The sequence below is a fragment of the Zea mays genome, chromosome 1, assembly GCF_902167145.1.
Source record: "Zea mays cultivar B73 chromosome 1, Zm-B73-REFERENCE-NAM-5.0, whole genome shotgun sequence".
Taxonomy (NCBI): Eukaryota; Viridiplantae; Streptophyta; class Magnoliopsida; order Poales; family Poaceae; genus Zea; species Zea mays.
In genome coordinates, this window is record NC_050096.1 from 293,261,816 (window position 1) to 293,280,550 (window position 18,735).

At 46.1% G+C, this 18,735-nt stretch overlaps 1 protein-coding gene across 1 annotated transcript; it reads right to left on the reverse strand.

The window, feature by feature from the left end:
- Positions 1 to 2,741: 2,741 nt before the first annotated feature.
- On the reverse strand, positions 2,742 to 10,480 carry AO1 (Indole-3-acetaldehyde oxidase). The gene is given in 10 exon segments (NM_001111838.1): positions 2,742 to 3,243; positions 3,372 to 3,561; positions 3,652 to 3,750; positions 3,884 to 3,979; positions 4,194 to 5,159; positions 5,311 to 5,529; positions 5,626 to 5,835; positions 5,937 to 6,196; positions 6,441 to 8,078; positions 10,279 to 10,480. Coding segments are annotated over 10 exon segments (4,077 nt in total). The 5' UTR covers positions 10,436 to 10,480; the 3' UTR covers positions 2,742 to 3,001.
- Between the last annotated feature and the right edge of the window lie 8,255 nt (positions 10,481 to 18,735).

Below are 18,735 nucleotides of genomic sequence, written 5' to 3' on the forward strand. Positions count from 1 at the left end.
ATCATCTTTGGTGGTTCTTCTAATGCTTTTGTGTCTAGATTTTCAGATCTTATGAGCAGGGAATTTGAGATGAGCATTGATGGGCGAGCTGAATTTCTTTCTTGGGTTGCAAATCAAGCAGACTCAAGACGGGACCTTTGTACATCAAGGCAAGTATACAAAGGACGTCCTGAAGAAGTTTGACATGGGCGAGGGCAAGCCTCTTTCGACACCCATGTCCACCTCGACGACACTTGACACTGATGAGGATGGCGAACCCGTGGACCAGAAGGAGTACAGAAGCATTATTGGCTCTCTCATGTATTTGACTGCGACGAGGCCGTACATACACTTCGCAGTGTGTTTGTGCGCTCGTTTCCAGGCTTCCCCACGCACATCTCATAGAAAGGCTGTGAAACGGATTATGAGGTACCTACGTTTCACTCCTGAGTTTGGTTTGTGGTACTCCTCATCGTCGTTCTGTCCTTGTGCGGTTATTCTGATGCTGATTTTGCGGTTGCCTTTTGGAGCGCAAGTCTACTTCTGGGACTTGTCAGTTTTTGGGTACTTCGTTGGTTTTATGGTCTTCTCGAAAACAGTCTAGTGTTGCCATGTCTACCATAGAGGCCGAGTGTGTTGCTGCCGCTAGCTGTTGTTCGCAGTTACTTTGGATGATGGCTACCTTATGGGATTTTGACTTGGATTTTCATCATGTGCCTCTGCTTTGTGATAGAACGAGTGCCATAAGTGTTGCCAAGAATCATGTGCTACATTCGAGGACCAAGCACATTGATGTTCGCTTTCACTTTCTTCGTGATCATTATGAGAAAGGCGACATCGAATTGCGCTATATTGATACCACTCGCCAGCTTGCAGACATTTTGACCAAACCCCTTGATCAAAAAACTTTTGTTCATTTGCGAGGAGAATTGGGTGTTTGTTTCCCTTTTTGATTAGAGGGCTCCCTTTTGGTCTTTTCTTCTTATTTTCTGCTTTCACTTTCTTTTGTATTATATCTGCATGTCATATTGAGCTTCACTTGTATAACTGCTAGAATGTGATTATGCTCCTAGTAGTATGTTCTTTGTGTACATGATAATGCTATGACATGCTTAGGCTCTTTTTGCTTATATTGATACAATATTGTTGAGCTAAGTTGTTTTCATAATTGTGAACTTGACTATTACTTGCTCAATCTAAAATTGTTCGCCATTAAGATTGGCATCTAGCATGTGTAGGATGTGTTGAAATCCTTTTTGCTATTACTAGTATGCTAGGTGGCTATGTCTCATGCCTTGAGTCATTCACTTCTCTTGATTTATTCATATCGTGCTAAAGATTCAAAATCAAGATAAGTGATAATCAGAAGATCAAGATGGGTTTGTATTTGTCCGCGCATCACTGTATCAAGACTGCTTCCATTTGCACTTTTGGATGAACTTGAGCAGTGTAGTGGACGATCGAAACCGGTGTTTTTAGCTTCTGATTGCTTGTCTGCATAGGCTACACCCGATTGAAAAGTCAGACAAAGACAATGCTTACAACCTCTCGCACTCATATGCTTTTCAATGAAATTTGTAATCCGCTGCAAAATCCGATAAATCTTGAAAATTTCAAATGGTATCTATTTCAGATATGTTTCTAGCATGATGAGTGATCACTGTTTGGAGTAGTTCACATTGTTCACATGTGACTGACACTTAGTTGATTTCCTGCTTACTATATGCTTAGTGTTGTCTTTGTGGTGAACATCTCTTTGAAATGCTTAAAACTAAATCAAAATACTTACACTTCACATATCTTGTGCATATGCCCAGTTTGAGCATCTGCTACCACATGCATTTATTGCTGCACATTTAGCACAACACCACTTAGAGCATTTTTTACACTCTGGCTGGTATACTCCTGAAGCTCATGCATTTTCTCTATTTTATACTCTTTGTTGCATTTCTGTTTTTTTTCTCTCAGGGGAGGTTCTCTTGTCAAGGGGGAGTTTTTTCTTTCTACCCTATCTGTGCTTGATGAGTTCACTTGTCAATAAGGGGAGAGATTTTGAGATTTCCTGTTTTCTCTATCTAGGGGGAGAATTATGTCTTTCGGGCTTCCTCTCATTCAAGAGGGTGAGATATGTTATTTGGAGCTATTGCTAGTTGTGTTGAGTCGTTTGCCTCGTTCTGGAAGAAGATTTTAGCCTTTTGTGTTGATCTTATGCTCTGAATTGGTTTTTTATGCTCTGATCTTCTTTTGTGCTCCGATGAGATCTTGGCTTTTGGCTAGTGGTGTTGAACCCTGCTTTTGCTTTTTATTGAGGGCTAGCCTTTTCTTGCTTTGTCGTGTTGAGCCGTTGCCCATTTCTTTGGGGACCAAGTTTTGCTTACTCTAAATGACTTGTCTGGTTTTTATCTCTTATGGTCATTTGATTGAATTTCTCTTCTCCTTCCTCTTTCTGTTTACATATGCTCAAATGGTGGTGTTGACAATGCACTCATTAAGGGGGAGATTGAGAACACAAGGTTGACTTGTCCTTTGTGGTTCGGGTTGATGATGAGTGATTGTCAACAGGTAGCACTATGTGGTAGTATCGAAAATGCCTCTTATTTTTTTGTGATTTCATTTTCATATCGAAAATGGGATATTATGTGTGTTTGCTGCATCAATTTCCTAGCTTGGTGTTTAATGCTTATCAGGATTTTATTTTTCGGTGCACAATAGCGGATTTCTGTGATTTATACTTGAATTAAATTATTTGCTGATCTAATCATACAGAAAATAAATAGCTTATGACATCTTATTTTACAAAATATTCAACAGTCGTGCCGGTAGTGCGTGGGAGATGTGCATAATTTTTTCTAGTGATTATTAGTACGAAGCACTTTTATTTTTCACTCTATATACTGTTCATCGCTCCTCGCAGTTCCTGAGTTCCCCCAATTCTCTCTCCTCTGTACTGTACTGTCTGTACATCAGGGCAGCACACATCATCTCTGGCAGTGCGCCGACTGCACCCTGAGGCCTGCTGGATCTATGCTTTCGCTGTGTTTGGGCCGGCACTGGCGGCAGACACGTTCTCGAGGTACCTCTCCACGACGTCGAGGCCGCAGAGCTCCTTGACGACGGGCATCGTCGCCGGCACGTCCATCTGGAATGTGACGGCGGATTTCGCGGGGCTGGTGCTGACCGAGAACTCCTTCCTCGCCGCCCTGATGGCCTCCCTCATCGCGCAGTGCACCGAGGCTGCGAGAACCAGCGGCGGCTCGCCCGACGCTGCAAACAAGTCCCCGGTATGTCAGGATTTTGGTTTTTTTTTCATATGCAGTTACCAGAATTTGATGATGTCCGCATGAGTGTTGAGAATGTGGAGAGGGGATGAAACATTGTGAGGAGATACTTGCCTTTGGAAGATAGGACACGCTTCTTGTCAGGGGCGCTGTTAAACATCTCAACATTGAACTCCTTCGGGATATTATCCACCGTGGGGATCTTGTACGTCCATGTGCCGTCGTGGATGACCAAGCCGTCGGAATTCGTCTTGTAGTCCTCGTTCGTGAAGAACCCTATTCCTTGGACAAAGCAGCCCTCGATCTGGATAAATGATGAACAGTGTTTTTAGAGGAGGAGCACATTTTTGTTGATACAATGGTCTGCGTGAACTGTGTTCATTTTATAGCTGACCTGGCCCAAGTCTACAGCAGGGTTTAGGCTCTGCCCGCAGTCATACACCAGGTCGCTTCGCAGAATTGTGGTTGCTCCTGTTAGGATATCAACTTCCACCTGCGATGACCATTTGCAAAATCCCAATGAAATGTCAGGTTTAAAGAACTTTAGCTGCAAATCTGCAACCTCCAACAAAATCGCTTGCTAATTGCGCTTGTGCTGTTAGTATTGTATTTTGGATCAAGGATACCTCACTGGTGCCAGCTCCGTAGTTCAAGTAGCTCTTGAAAGATGGATCAGGAGTCCAGTACGCCTGTGCTGATAGGTTCACACTCGCCATGCTTGCCTGTAAATGAGGAACAAATGTCATGAATAATTTAAACTGCTTGATATTGAGTTCCAGTTCCTTAAACTTATTTGACATTGCTACCGACTGCAATACATTAATGATGGAATGAAGGGAGGCAAACAGATTTGAGTAACTTTATTTCTTGGCATCTCTTTCAATCATATTAAGTGGCATGTTACCAACAGAGTTAGAGTTAAGTTATTATCCTCACCTGAGCAATCAAGGCACTCCATTCCACTGTGTTGGACTTAGCTTCGAGACTCTCCTTGATAGGCTTCAGCCTCTCAACAAGTGCAACACACGATTGCCGAACTGCTTCACAGCTAGTTTCAGAAGTGGTGCTCCCAGCAGTCATACCTCCTTGGATCAGGCTTAATGTGTCTGCCTGGATAACCCGAACCTTGTCCAGAAGGCATTCGCCACCATCAGGACACAGCTGTCCCAGTCCAAAGGCCGTCATCTGCTTCACTTTAGTCCACAATCCTTGACCTATCTCAATTCCTCCAACCTCGACAGCGATGGAACCATCATTCATGATTGACACCTTGCCTGGAGTTGGTCGAAGATTAACCTCATAAGTGGCTGGCACACAAGAAATGCCGCGTTTCTTCCATTTGTTGCTGCTATTGAACTGCTCAATCATTGCAGCCCTGTGCTGGTATTCTGGAGACAAGGCCAGCTTGTCAAACATGGAAACCAGGCTGTATGTAGAAGCTTCACCTGCACTTTCTCCATAGAAAACTTCAAGGCTTTCAAAATCATGAAGGTTCTTCCTCCTGACGGTGTTAGTGTCTAGTGCGAGTGCTGAGGCAACATGCTCGATGATGGCTTCAGCGATGAAAGAGCCCTGCACATCTCCAGGAGCTCGCATTGCTGACTTTGATGAGACATTTGTCTTGCAGACCTTGGTGTCAAATTCAAGAGTGCCCCAGTTGTACTTTTTGAGAGCTCCTATGATAGCACGTGGCATCAATGGACTCACATCTGGTGATATTCCAGCATTGATTCCAAGATCTAGGTGCAAGGCTGTGATCTTGCCATCTGACTTGAACCCAACAGAGTACTTCGCCTTCATTGGATGTCTCCCTCCAGCCATTATCATGTCCGTCTTGCGATCGAGGTACATCCTAACTGGACGCCGCAGCTTGAAGGCAGCAAGGGCACATGCACATGCAGTCTGACAAAGAGGAAAATCCATGATCATTTCTAACACCATTTGCATCTCAACAGTTTTTTGGTCAAATCATGAAGTTCAATTGACAATACAGTGGCAATTGAAAACACAAAATATTGAGTGAACTGAAGCTCTAGTTACAGGCAGGACTTACATGCGTTGCTTTCATTGCCTTTCCACCAAAGCCTCCTCCTACTCTTCTGCTGATGACACGGACATTGTGAAATGGAATGCCAAGACACCTTGCTATCAAATTTTGTGTGAGCTCAGGCATTTGTGTCGAGGAATAGATTGTTATGCAGTTATCTTCATCAGGAATCGCTAGTGCTGCTTGAGTTTCCATGTAGAAGTAGTACTGGGATTCAAGTTTTACCTGTGGGCACAAAAATACTAGGCGTGAGTGTTTGGCTTTTCTGGAAATTCAGAGAGGGAGGGAGTATCCTTTTGAACGTAACAAAGTGTCCTATACCTCTGCTGATAGAATCTTGTGGTCTGCTTCAGCCATCCCTTTGTTGTAGTCACCAACTGGCTTTGGAGCTAAAAATGGGGGAATTTGGATGTAGCTGTTTCTTTGGATGGCATCTTCTATTGTCAGAATTGGTGGCTGCAGATTTTCTGTGCTATACTCAACAACAGCTTGCTTTGCAGCCATATTAGCATATCTTTGTGTTTCAGCAATCTGAGTGAATTGAAAAAGCAACAAGACATGGTAAGCTGCCTGGTTATACAAAACATATTTCTATTTCTGTGTAATTTGAAATGACACTAAAGAAACATTACCACGACACCAATATTTTGACCAGCAAATTCAGCGATTGGATCTGCAAATAGTGCTTCTCCTTGCATCAGGAAGCTGCTTCCAATATTTTCTCCACCGCTTGGAATATCCTTTGCGGTTATAACTGTGATGACCTTCTGTGAAGCCAAGGATGATTTGAAGTTGATACTTCTCACATGAGCATGAGGATGTGTGCTGTAGATAAATGCTCCATAGAGGCAATCCTTGGGAGCAGGGATATCATCAACGTACACAGCCTCCCCTGTATAAGAAAAATGAATATGGTTTGGCATTTTTTAAGGGAGGAAATACAATCAATAGAGCATGCTGGGACAGAAACTTATGAGATGGTTCTGGCTGACGAAACTATTGCACTAAAGACAAAAAAAAGGAGCCATGAGATGATTGTTTTGTGGAGTATAGAAAATAGACGAGGTTCACTAACAGTGGAACAAGTTTGGAAGTTCAAGCTAAATCAGTTTATGTATCAGTATAAGAGTATATACCTGATGCTTGGATCTCTGCCCCGACTTTCTTGATCGGCTTGCCAACAGGCTTGTACTCATCGCTGAAAACCATTTCTTGTCTTGAACGAATTGGCAAATCATTGCTGTCAACCTTAATATGCCTCTCAGGTGAGTCCACATTGCTACCAGTTTCATGAGTATATGACCCATTGGGAGTATCAATATTTGATGGTGCACTCGAACTGTTGGCAAGGGAAGATAAGAAACTGAACAAGAAACTGACAGCCAAGCTGACCCTGTATTCATGATGTGTAGTGCCTTCTGATGGTGAAACGGTATCTTTGAGTAGTTTAATTGCTTCAAGTATCACAAATGAGCTCAGCGATTTTCCCTTCAAGAAATCTTCAACCTTCTTAGCTCTGATGGCATGATCGACTCCGTAGGCACCAAATGCCAAGCATATATCCTCAATTAGAAGGCTGCCTGATGTCCTTGCCAAGAAAGCAGAGTTTACATAAGAGACAGCATTTCCAAATGGTCGTGGGGCGGCTCGGAAAGTCTCAAAGGTGACATAGTCTGAACCCCATTCTGGGATAAATATGCTCAGCAGCAGGGTCCTAGAATCACATGGAGGTTGTTCCAAGAATTCCTCCAGAGTGAAGCACAGCCTTTTGGAAGCCACCTGGACTGTGACTGTCGAACCCGCAGCTAGGAGCACGGTTGCAACATCCGATTCAAATGGCAACCTTTGTGCCATCATTATGTTTCCTCCTATGGTTGCAGTGTTCCGAACAAACGGTGAAGCCACTTTGTTGAGGTGATCAGCAATCTTTCTGAAGACCAAATTTCCATCTGACAGCACTTCAATAGCTTTAGAGATGGACACAACTGATCCAAGCTCAATTCCTTTGTCGTTTTTATTGATGACTGAAAGCTCTGGGATTCCTTTGATGTCAATGTACTTGTCGTAGAGGTCCTGATCCTTGTACACTCCAGACCCAGTGTTTGAAGCAACAATCTTCACAGAACTGTCATCAAACCAGCTGGAATCAAACAACCTGTGAAGCTCTTCAATGCTCTTAGGATGGTACCAGCCATCACCTGAGGCTGCAATGGGGACATCGTTCACCTGCTTCATAGTAGACTTGATTTCGGATTTGAGAAACTCTGGAAAGGTGCAGACGGCACCGCTGTTGTACCCCGGCAGCCTGCTGACTTCTGCAGGTTCTTCGCCCTTCTTCCAGAAACAGTTGAGGCCTAGGTCCTCGAGGTCAACATCAGAGGCAAAGCTTTTGCAGGTGTCAACAATGGGTCTGTATCCGGTGCAACGACAAAGGTTGCCCGAGACAGCCTTCTCTGCCTCCGAGGTAGTGATCTTGGAGAAGCCAGCAGGAGGGTCCGGGCGATCGGACTTGTTGTCGGCCTTGACAAGGGCGGAGAAGATGGACATGCACATGCCGGGTGTGCAGAAGCCGCACTGCGAGGCGTGGAAGCCGGAGAGGCGCTGCTGCACGGGGTGGTAGCCATCCCTGGTGTTGCCGATTCCCTCGCTGGTGGTCACTGAGCAGCGGTCCACGCTGTGGAGCAGCGTCAGGCAGGAGCTGGCAGAGAACTCGGTCACCTCGTCCGTGGCCGGGTCGTACTTGGAGACGAGGACCACGCATGCACCGCAGCCACCTGCCACAATGTGAAAATGTAAAAGTCTGTGGAGGAGTTCAGTGCTCTTCACTCGACGAAAGTGCAGGAACTGAAATTAGCGTAATTGGGTCGTTCAGAGTCCACACTGTAATCTTTATAGTTCAAAAGATAATTCCTGTTTCTTGTAGTAGTATTTATCAGCCTCCGGTGTTGTATGTCCCAGATATAATACCTGATTTTTGGGTAATATATAACGATTCTTTTTGTAAAGTAAACAGTATGTCTAGTCTTGCTTGAGAGCAAATACAGATACCTGAGTTTTGGGTAATATATAACGATTCTTTTTGTTAAGTAAACAGTCTGTCCAGTCTTGCTTGAGAGCAAATACAGATACAGGACGGTATTGCTTCCATCCAAAAAGGCAAGATGTACTTTGTTTTTAGAAAAGTCAAACCCTGTACGTTTCGTATAGCAATATGTCGCGTTGCACCATTGGTTGTACTATATTATAATGAGAAAATCCCTTCAATATCATTTAAACTTATACCAATCTCTTCAATACCATCAGAATTTATAGCTTCCTTTCAATACCATTAAATTTAAATTTCAATCTCTTAAATGACATCGCCGTTAGTTTAAAGCTAACACCGTTAGTTCCATTTAAAGCAAATCACTCAAATACCATCAAAATCAATGCCACTAGAAATTGGTTTAATCTATTTGGAACCCAAAATTACTCTGATATATTAGTTCCATCTATTTGCTTCCTAATAGTTTTGAAAAATATGAATAGGTCGAATCGGTATAAACGAATAACCACACAGTTTTCTGGGTTCTACAAAAATATGGACTGATTTTTTTAAAAAAAATATTTAAAATCTCTATTCATATCAATTAGGAAGAACATAAAGACTCTTTTGGAGTTGCTCTCCTCCAATGCATAAATTTGCATATGCATTATCTATTGGAGAAACAAAATTTTGTATGTCACACATATATATTGTTCATTAAACAAATAGCTAAATGACTCAAAAAATTATTTGCTTGTTAGAGTTAGGGCTAGAAAAACACAAGTGCATGCTTTGTTTTGCTGACAAATGCTAGCTCATTCGAGCTAAGGAGTTGGCTCGAGCTGGCTCGTTAACAAACCAAGCTAATATGCTAGCTCAGCTCGTGACAAAATTAAAACGAACTGAGTCGAGCCGAGCCGAGCTGACCATAAATCGAGCGAGCTGACGAGCCATGAGTATTTTGTCCAGCCAACAAGGGTAACCGAGCCATAAGTAATTTTGGGGTTTCAAAAAGTATGGACTGAACTTTGGTCTATATTTTTTTATTCCGGAATTTTTAAAACCCAAATTGATCGAACCAATTTCTAGTGACATTAAAGGGATCAGTATAGATTTTGATGGTATCGAAGGGATTTGCTTTAAATGGAACTAACGACGTTAGCTTCAAACTAACGGAGACGGTATTTAAGAGATTAAAATTTAAATTTAATGATATTGAATGGAGGTTATGAATTCTAATGACATTAAAGGGATTGATATAAGTTTGGATGGCATCGAAGGGATTTAATCCCTTGAAAGCATCTTTAGTTCACAGATTGCCCGTAGCCAGTTCGTATGCAGCCAGGCCGTCCAGAGACGGTTATTTGGGCCGTACGAGTGGATGCAGCCAAATAACTTCAAAATAACTTATGTTGCATTCACTCGTGCAGCACCACGTCTTTCACGTGCAGGTAATTAAACATATGCTGAACAAAGTTTACGCACGTGATGATTCAGGATAAGAATATGCGGGCAACCAATCATGATCTAGGTATATGTACTTTAGAACGCTTGCGCATGATATTGACTTTCTAGCTATAGCTATCGTACTAGTTTGCAAGAAGCATCTTGTATATATAATGTATTTATTTTTTTTGTTGATGAAACAGTAGCAGCCATGCCTTTCGATCTCTATAGATGGGATTCGCCTTAGCTTCTTGGTATGTCAGACCCCGTGAGGTGTGACATCCCAAGAAAAAAAAGGAGGGACACACAAGAAAACGGAGGCTAAAATATCCAATGGGAGCTCCAATTATAATATGATATACCGTGTGTTCCTGGAAGTTAGCTCCAATGATAATATGATATACCGTGTGTTCCTGGAAGTTGGCAAGAAGCCAAGAAAGAAACTTGTACGGTAGTAGTAGAGAGACGAAAGCAAGCTCAAGAATGGCGATCTGATCTGGTACCTTCGCCGCATCCGAGCTTGGGGCCTCTGACGGGCGTCTGGCTGCGGAGGAACTCCAGCAGCGACGTGGACGGAGCCACGCCGGCCGCCTCGTAGCGCTTGCCGTTGACGGCCAGCACCACCGTCGACGGCTCCGCTGCTCCTGCCCCCTTCCCCATCTCCTCCTCCCCCTCCACAGCACGCAACACAACACAACACAACACAACGCCCTCTGCGCGGGGAGCCGATCGATGGTGTGGTGCCCTCCTGTTTATATATACGAGTCGCTGACCTGCTCCGATCCTCCAGCCAGCCGGCCAGTGTTGTTGATGCACGCGCTGACGTCGCCAGCGGCTAGGATGCGAAAGCGTCTTCGCAGCTGCAGTGCAAGGCGCCAAGGCCTGTCAAGTCAAGAGGTGCGGGACCAGTGGCATCATGCATGTGCCTCGTGGCATATATGTTCCATAGTTACCCACGAGCACTAGGCTCTTCACATGCATTGACAACATTGACATGTGTTTGGTTGTCTGTACGGAACAAACCGACTTAAATATGTAGATGCAATCAAAGCCAAATCAAGCAACTTTGCCTCCATCCGTGGACCGACAATCAAAGCCAAATCAAGCAACTTTGCCTGCATCCGTGGAGACGCGGTGCGAGCGCATATCTAACCCGCCCAGGCCGCAACGAGTCAGACGCTCCACACACACAGACAACCAATCACATGGTTATGTATTTCTATGTCCTAAATCTAAATATATAATTTCTGTAATTTAAAAATAATTACTTTTGTAGATATTGTTGGTTAAAGTTTCAAAATATTGATTTAGACTGTCTCCGGTCGACTGTATAAAATAGAGGACGTAGAACTGTAGATGCTATTATTTGATATTGTTTACAGACTGAATATAGCATAGGACAAAGCTTCATGACTTTAGTCTTTAAGATAGGGTATTGGAGGAAGGCGGAGGCCGCGCTTTACGCATGCTTTGCAAAAACAAATGCCTTGTTCGCTGCGGCTTTAATCCGACTGCGGCTGCGACTTCTACAGTATTTTCTCTCTAGGGATTGTAGCTGCAACAGTATTTTGCAGCTGCAACAGTGCTCCGTGCAGGGCAGCCGAACGCGCTCAAATACGGCTCGTACCTTTGGGTTGAAGATGTTGCTAGTACAAAGTACAACTGTATAAGGCCACAGGCCCACAGCCCACAAGGCCACAAGTGCAAGCGATCGGGGAGATCACCAGAGATCCACGTGGGCAGTTTGATTGGCTTTAATCTGTACCTGATGTCAGCGGCGGACGGACGGTTCGCACGCTCTGCCCTGCCCCTGCATTTCTGATTTTGGTCAGCCGGCGCATAGGCCTGCTAATGGCAAAGAATCTAACCCACTCCCACCCATACTCAAATATAATAATTTTGATATCCATCCCACACTCACCCCAAAATATAAGAAGGAAATTAAATTCAACCCATCCAATAATATTATTGACCCCAAACCAACCCGTAATTGAGTGGAAACTTATGGGCCATGGAAAACCTGTGGGTTCAGCTTATTGTCTCACATTAAGCCAACTGCATACACATACACTGATACACAATAACAATTTTATATGTAGTTTTAATGACATACAAAAAACATAGTCCACGACATAAAAAACAGTGACAATAATATTATACACTGATACAAAAACAAGTTTGGTCGATGAATATTTAGGTCTTGAGAAAATAACAAAAAACATCTGTTAAAGATCTTTAATGAATAATAATCTTTTTGACAATAAATATAAACTAGCAGCAGTAGAAAGAGTCTTTGATCAAGCTCGAAGCTAGCAACAGTGGAAGGGCATATCTAAGTAGCATCAGAAGCCACCGAACGACACATAAATCTCCCTGGAAGTGAAAAGAAAAGAACCATGTGTGGATGGGTAAAGACCCATGGAAAACCCACGCCTATGCAAACTCATCTACACTCATGGGTATCAACCATTTTGACCCATAATATAAAATAAACCCACCTAACCCAATCCATTCACAATTAAAACCCACTACAATCCACCAAAATAAACCCCTTTATTAAATCCATCTAAAATATCCGCTTACACCCATCTCCTTTGCAGGCCTACCGGCGCAGCGGCAACGTATGAGCGGGGAAAAAAAAGGCTGCGTGCGTTCGTCTCGCAACTCGTGACCGTGAGTCGCGACGCGAGGCCAGCGGGGTGGCGGGGTCCTCCTGCACGCACACCGTTTGTCCGCGTATTGCAGCTGATCTATACTGACAGACAGTGCACACCGACTCATGAGTCATGCTCGTGCGTCGCGACGCGAAGCCACCGGGGTCCTCCTCCACGCTCGTCGGCTCGTGGTCGTTGGCTCGGCGTGGAGTTTGTCCGTGTATCGCATCGCAGTTATCTATTGACTGTGCATTGCCATGGCTGTTCCGGTTAGTGGCAGCCTCGTCAAACCAAAAATGAACACTGGATCTAGAATTCATTTGTTTCCGTTGAACACCGAACCTGTTAAGATACATTTTTATTCTTCTACTTAAATTACTTAGTGGATTGAGTTATATATAGATCAATTTTATAACAATCTCTATCAACTTAAAAGTCACAATTAACTTAAAAGTCACAATTATATACTCTATCGTGTAAGAGGTTGAACACTGTATATAAACTAGAGAGACATGGTAATAAAGCGGTTAACTAGACCCTAGAGTCTAGTCTAGAGATGACAATGGGTACCTGCAACCAGATACCCGATAGATATTTACTCTATTAAGGTATGCATATGGGCTAAATGTTTTATCCATGAGTTTTTTATTGGGCAAAACCCTTCACCCAATGGGTAAACAGGTATTAAAATGTTCCGCCCTCACCCATGCCCGTTAACCCGCGGGTATAAAATACCCGGTTGTTGACACCTTTTTCGGGCGCCAAACACTCAACAAGAACCGTGGTCGTGCTCTCTGCACAGGCGCGGACGGTCCGCGACCTGGCACAGGGCTAGAGTTCCCTGCCTGACGTGCCGGACGGTCCGCGCGTGCGCAGGGGCGGCGAAGGGTCGCCGACGGCGCCTGGATCTCGCTCCCGGGAGGGACCCCGTCGGGGAGGAGAGATCCTAGGAGTTGTCTAGGCTCGGGCAGACCGGCCTAAACTCCTCTAATCGACGTAGAGCCGAAGAGAAGCGAAGAATTTGGGGATTGGGAGGCTAAACTAGAACTAGACTAGAACTACTCCTAATGCATAAGGTAAAAACGAGAAATAGACTTGATTTGATCGATTGTTGGGGGTTCAATCGGCTGTAGCCCTTTATCTATATAAAGGGGAGGTCTGGATCCGCTTCGAACTGATTTTCGAGTCAATCCCACGGTTTTAGGTAACAAATCCCGCGAGAAACTAGGAACCCTAACTGACTCTGTGCACACGCGGACCGCCCGCGCCACCACCGCGGACAGTCCGGACCGTCCGGCCTCAGGGCCGGACCGTCCGCGCGGCCTTTTTTGACTTCCAACATATGCCCCCCTGCCTTTTGGTGAAGGTTGACGAACCAAAAGCATATGGACTAAACCTGATGTAAGTCACCGGCTTTTCAAAATAGAGATCGTTCAATAAAGCACCAATGTATAAAAGGCTGTTTTGGATTATATCTTTCTCGGCCACGACCATTTGATCAATGGATCAAAATGAATAGAATGGAGGTGCCCCCCAGCCTGCATAGATAAAGGGACTATACATGTACCATGGATTCATCGTCGTGTCATTCCACATTTGAGTAGGACAATATACTGATGATGAATAAACGGGTGGAAAGTACCCTGGTCTCATAGGATGAACAGACGATGCTTGTCGCGTCGCCCTTTGGGCCGTTTTGTTCGGTCGTTTCGTTTTAGCAGGTGATCGGGGTTTCTTTGTTGACCGATCACGTGGAATAGTCTTTTTGCTAGCATTTTTGGAGAGCAACTGATCAAAAGTAGGGTCGGCTTTGATCAGCCGACTATATGTGCTTTGACCTTGCGTCTTTTTCCTTGCTTCGTGTAGAGGTTGACGCCTTTGGTCATAGGTGGACTGTCCGACTGAGTTAGCCAGACCGTTTGTCTGAGCACCGGACCGTCCGCACGTAGGTGCCGGACCATCTGCGATGCTCGGGCCAGGCTAATGTGTTTGGCTCATTAATTGTGCCTGCACCTCGGCGTCTTCAGACTTTTTAGCCTTCTCGTCCGAAGCTTTTCGAGCAATCTTCTTTTGTGATATGATTGACATGCGAGGATCGCCAATGATGATGCCCTTGCCTTTGCCTTTATCGTCCATTTCGGGCCAAACCAAGACCTTTTTGCATGTGAGTTCTATTGTATTAACAGGAAAAAGTTGTGTGTCTACTTGCATCTCCTGAAAAGCCAATCGGCCCTCATTTATGGCCGATTGTATCTGTCGACGAAAAACATTACAATCATTGGTGGCATGAGAAAAAGAATTATGCCACTTACAATAAGCACGCCTTTTTAATTCATCAGGAGGAGGAATAATATGAGTTAATTTAATGTTACCATTTTTTAGTAAGTCGTCAAATATTTTATCGCATTTGGCAACATTAAAAGTAAACTTAACTTCTTCTTGTCGATTCTTTCGAATCGATTGTAAAGCAGAACATGCAAAAGGTTTAGCCTGTCCTGGCCAAACCAGTTCGGCGGTGTATACATCCGTGGATTCATCGTCTGAATTATCGTATCCCACTAGATGCATCTTATGGCTAGCCAATTTTGATGTTTCCTTACTTCGGCTTTCACAGGTCATAGCCCGCTGGTGCAAGTGCACTAGCGAAAAGAATTGGGTGCCATCTAATTTTTCTTTTAAGTAGGGTCACAACCTCTTGAAAGCCAGCCCTGTTAGTTGTTTTTCTGCGACATGAATCTGAAAGCGTCGGTTTCTAGAGTCCCGGAACCTCCGGATATAGTCATTAACCGATTCTTCAGGCCCCTGTCGGACTGAGGCTAAGTCAGCCAATTCTGATTCATGTTCTCCTGAGAATAAGTGTTCATGAAATTTCCGCTCTAATTCTTCCCAAGAGTTAATAGAGTTTGGTGGCAAGGCTGCGTACCATGCGAATGCAGTATCAGTAAGGGACAACGAGAATAAACGAACGCGGTAAGCTTCCCCATCAGCCAATTCTCCTAAGTGTGCTATGAATTGGCTAATATGTTCGTGTGTGTTTTTCCCACCTTCACTAGAAAACTTAGAGAAGTCTGGTATTCTAGTTCCTTGTGGATATGGCACGGTGTCGAATCGGTGGCTATAAGGCTTCCGATACGATTGCCCTGTACCTGACACACTAACACCGAGTTTGTCCCTGAACATCCCGGCTACCTCGTCTCTGATCCTCTCCGCCATGTCTGGCGACCATCCATTGAGTTTGTGGGTGGAAATCTCAGGTTGCTGCGATGAATGTGGAAACTGTGCGTATTGCGCAGGGATGTTTGAGGTGTGTGCTAGGTGTCCTATTAATGTCACCAGCTCCTACCCTATACCTCTCAGGCTCTTTTGTGGCCGAACAGCATTCAGCCCTATGTCCATGAGGTGGTATGGCATGATTATAATGTGTTGCTGGTGGGGCACCATAATATTGCTGCGATGAATGTGGAAACTGTGCGTATTGCGCAGCTCTCGGCTCTGCGTACGCATATCCGGACGGTCCGGCTTAAGAGGTCGGATGGTCCGCGACCTGGCCAAATGGTCCGAAGGTATATCCGGATTGTCCAGCCGTATATGGTGCTACCTGGGTAGTCTCGTACCCAGACCGCCTGTCGTAAAGAACTGGACGATCCATAATCGGGTCGAATGGTCCAGGCTATACCCGGATGGATCGGTCATATATGGCACGACTTGGGCAGTCTGCGCGTGGACTCATGTAGAGTCGGATGGTCCGGCGTAATACGTCGGCCGGTTCATGCCATATCCGGACGGTCCAACGTAAGATGGCGGACGGTCCGCAACATATCCGGACGGTCCGGCGTGATGCACCGGACGGTCCGTGATGGGGCCGAATTGTTCGGGTTGTACCCTGATGGTCCAGCCATGTACGGTGCGACCTGAGTATTTTGTGTGCGGGCCTGCATCGGGTCGGACGGTCTGGCGAAATACACCGGACGGTCCGCGATATAACCGGACTGTCTGAGATGATGCTCGGACGGTCCGGCCGCATCTAGTACCTACCGCGTGCCTAGTGGTTGCGGTTGTGATGGTGACACGAAAGCGTGCAGCGGCATACCATATGATGGTTGGGTCAAGGGTGACCCGTTTATGGCCGATGTGTTTGATGCGGGTGGCTCAGTATTAGACTCTCGCGATGGAAAGCTAGGAGCAGCTGATTTCTCGTATGCACGTAGATGCATTTTAATAGATTCATCTACATATTGTTTTAATTGATCTTCTCGTTGATCCATGAAAGTCGTAAGAGATAGATCTGGAGCACTTACAGCGGGACCCTAAAGTGGAGGTAGGAGAGATTCCATATCGATCTCCCCTTGACGGATGATCTTCTGGTGGCGATCCACCGTGAAGTGTGACAAGTACTTGTCCGCCGCCTCCTTGCGCCGTTCGGAGAGTTTATGCAGCAGTTCCACCTCTTCCTTGTCACATTGTTCGTTCCATTGCCGCATCACCTCCTTCTCATCGCACATTATGAGGTCTTCAAAGGGCCTTTGGTCATCAGCCGGGAGCGCCTCCATGGCCGGCTTGATTATGTTGGTAGTGGAGATCTTGGTGTGTGTGGGGGACAGATATCCCCCGGGTCCACTAAAAGAGTAAAAGACCTCACGAAAGGCCCAAGGGCCCAATAAATCGTAAGGTCATTCTTTTGTGGGCCTGGGGAGGAACAATCATCAAAGCAGGTTGACACGAGGCCGGATTAGTGCAAACCCGGACGGCCCACAACGTCGAGCGAGCGACCACAACAGAGATCCGACTTTCCCGCGCTGGAGCCCCCATGCAACGGAGCCATGCGAGGATAGGTCGGCAGAACTACAGGGAGATAAACTCAAACAGTTGCTGATCCTTTAGCTACGCATTGTTATCATATCCACATGTATTGCCCCACGGTCGAGTATGTAAGGCCTAGGGGGCACCCCTTCAGAACGATCGACCCTATTACTTAGCCACCCACTTCAACTCTCTGCATTCTCAATTCGGAGAGCTCTCTTGTAACCTCATTCACCAAGCATACTCACCAGGACGTAGGGTGTTACGCATCTCTAAGCGGCCCGAACCTGTAAACATTGTCCACTATCCCTCGTCCAACCGGCACGAACCATTTTGCTACAGGCGTCGACACCGTCCTACTCCTAAAAACACCTTGAGGGGCAACCCCGGGTGTGCGGTCGGACCCAAAACACCGACAGCTGGCGCGCCAGGTAGGGGGTGTGTCGACGATCCAAGCTAGCTCAATGGTCGTCACCTTCCACAGCAAGATCACCCTCCGTCCCGGATCCGTATTCTGCTTCGAAACAATCTCATCCGTAGCAGATGAAGAGGGAACTCTACACTGCATTGCGGATCCGCCGGAAAAGAAGTCTCCTCCAACAAACTCCGAAAATGTCGGAGAAGCGCAACCTCTAGCTCTCCAGAAAAAGATCGTCTCCAAAAAGTCAGAGGCCGAGGGCCCGCTGACCCGGAGAACTCCACTGTCTACTTCCCCGACAAAAGAATGGACACAGATCGCGAGGAAGAAGGAGACCAAGGGGAAGCAAGTTGTTCTTTTCGTTCCTCCGCCCTCAGAGGAGAACGGAAAGAAGGTCGCCGCGACAGCAGCGCCATTCTATCCCGACGTCCTCTTCATCGGGAGAGTGGAGTCGCCTACCATCTCCGACGACGAGCCGACCGCACCCGGAGAGAAACCACCTCAACGAGAATCCCGCCGACGGAGAAACCGGCGCAGGAACGTTCGACGACATCACACGGCCGGAGAACGGGATTCGGAGCAACCTGTCTCGTGAGACGAGGTCTCGGAGATAGGAGAAACTCCGGAGGAACGCGTCTTCAGAGAACGAAGGAACTCCCGACGACGTGATCGCCGCCGGGCTCAGGAACAAGCCGAGCAAGATGCAAGGCAACGTCGGGAGAATCCATTCTTCAGGCGCAACCTGAACCCCGACTTCGCCCGAGCCATGAACACGCCGAGCGAAGTTGGAGGAGTACTAGCTCGGATAGCTGATGGGCTCCCTCGGACTCCCGACGCCGAGGGCTACCGACGACTGTTCACCCAGGCAGCCAACCATCTTCTACCGCTTGCTCACCCGCCGAACGATCTACGACACGCCATCAACAGTCGCCGAGACGCGCGAAGCTCCATCAATGCTTCGCGTGAACGACGGCATGAGAACGAGATCCGCCGCCGGGAGGAGTACGACAGGGATCATGGCATCCCAGCTCGGAGCCAGGCCACCAGAACTGAGTCGGCAACGACCTCAACTGGCGGTACTACCCGGG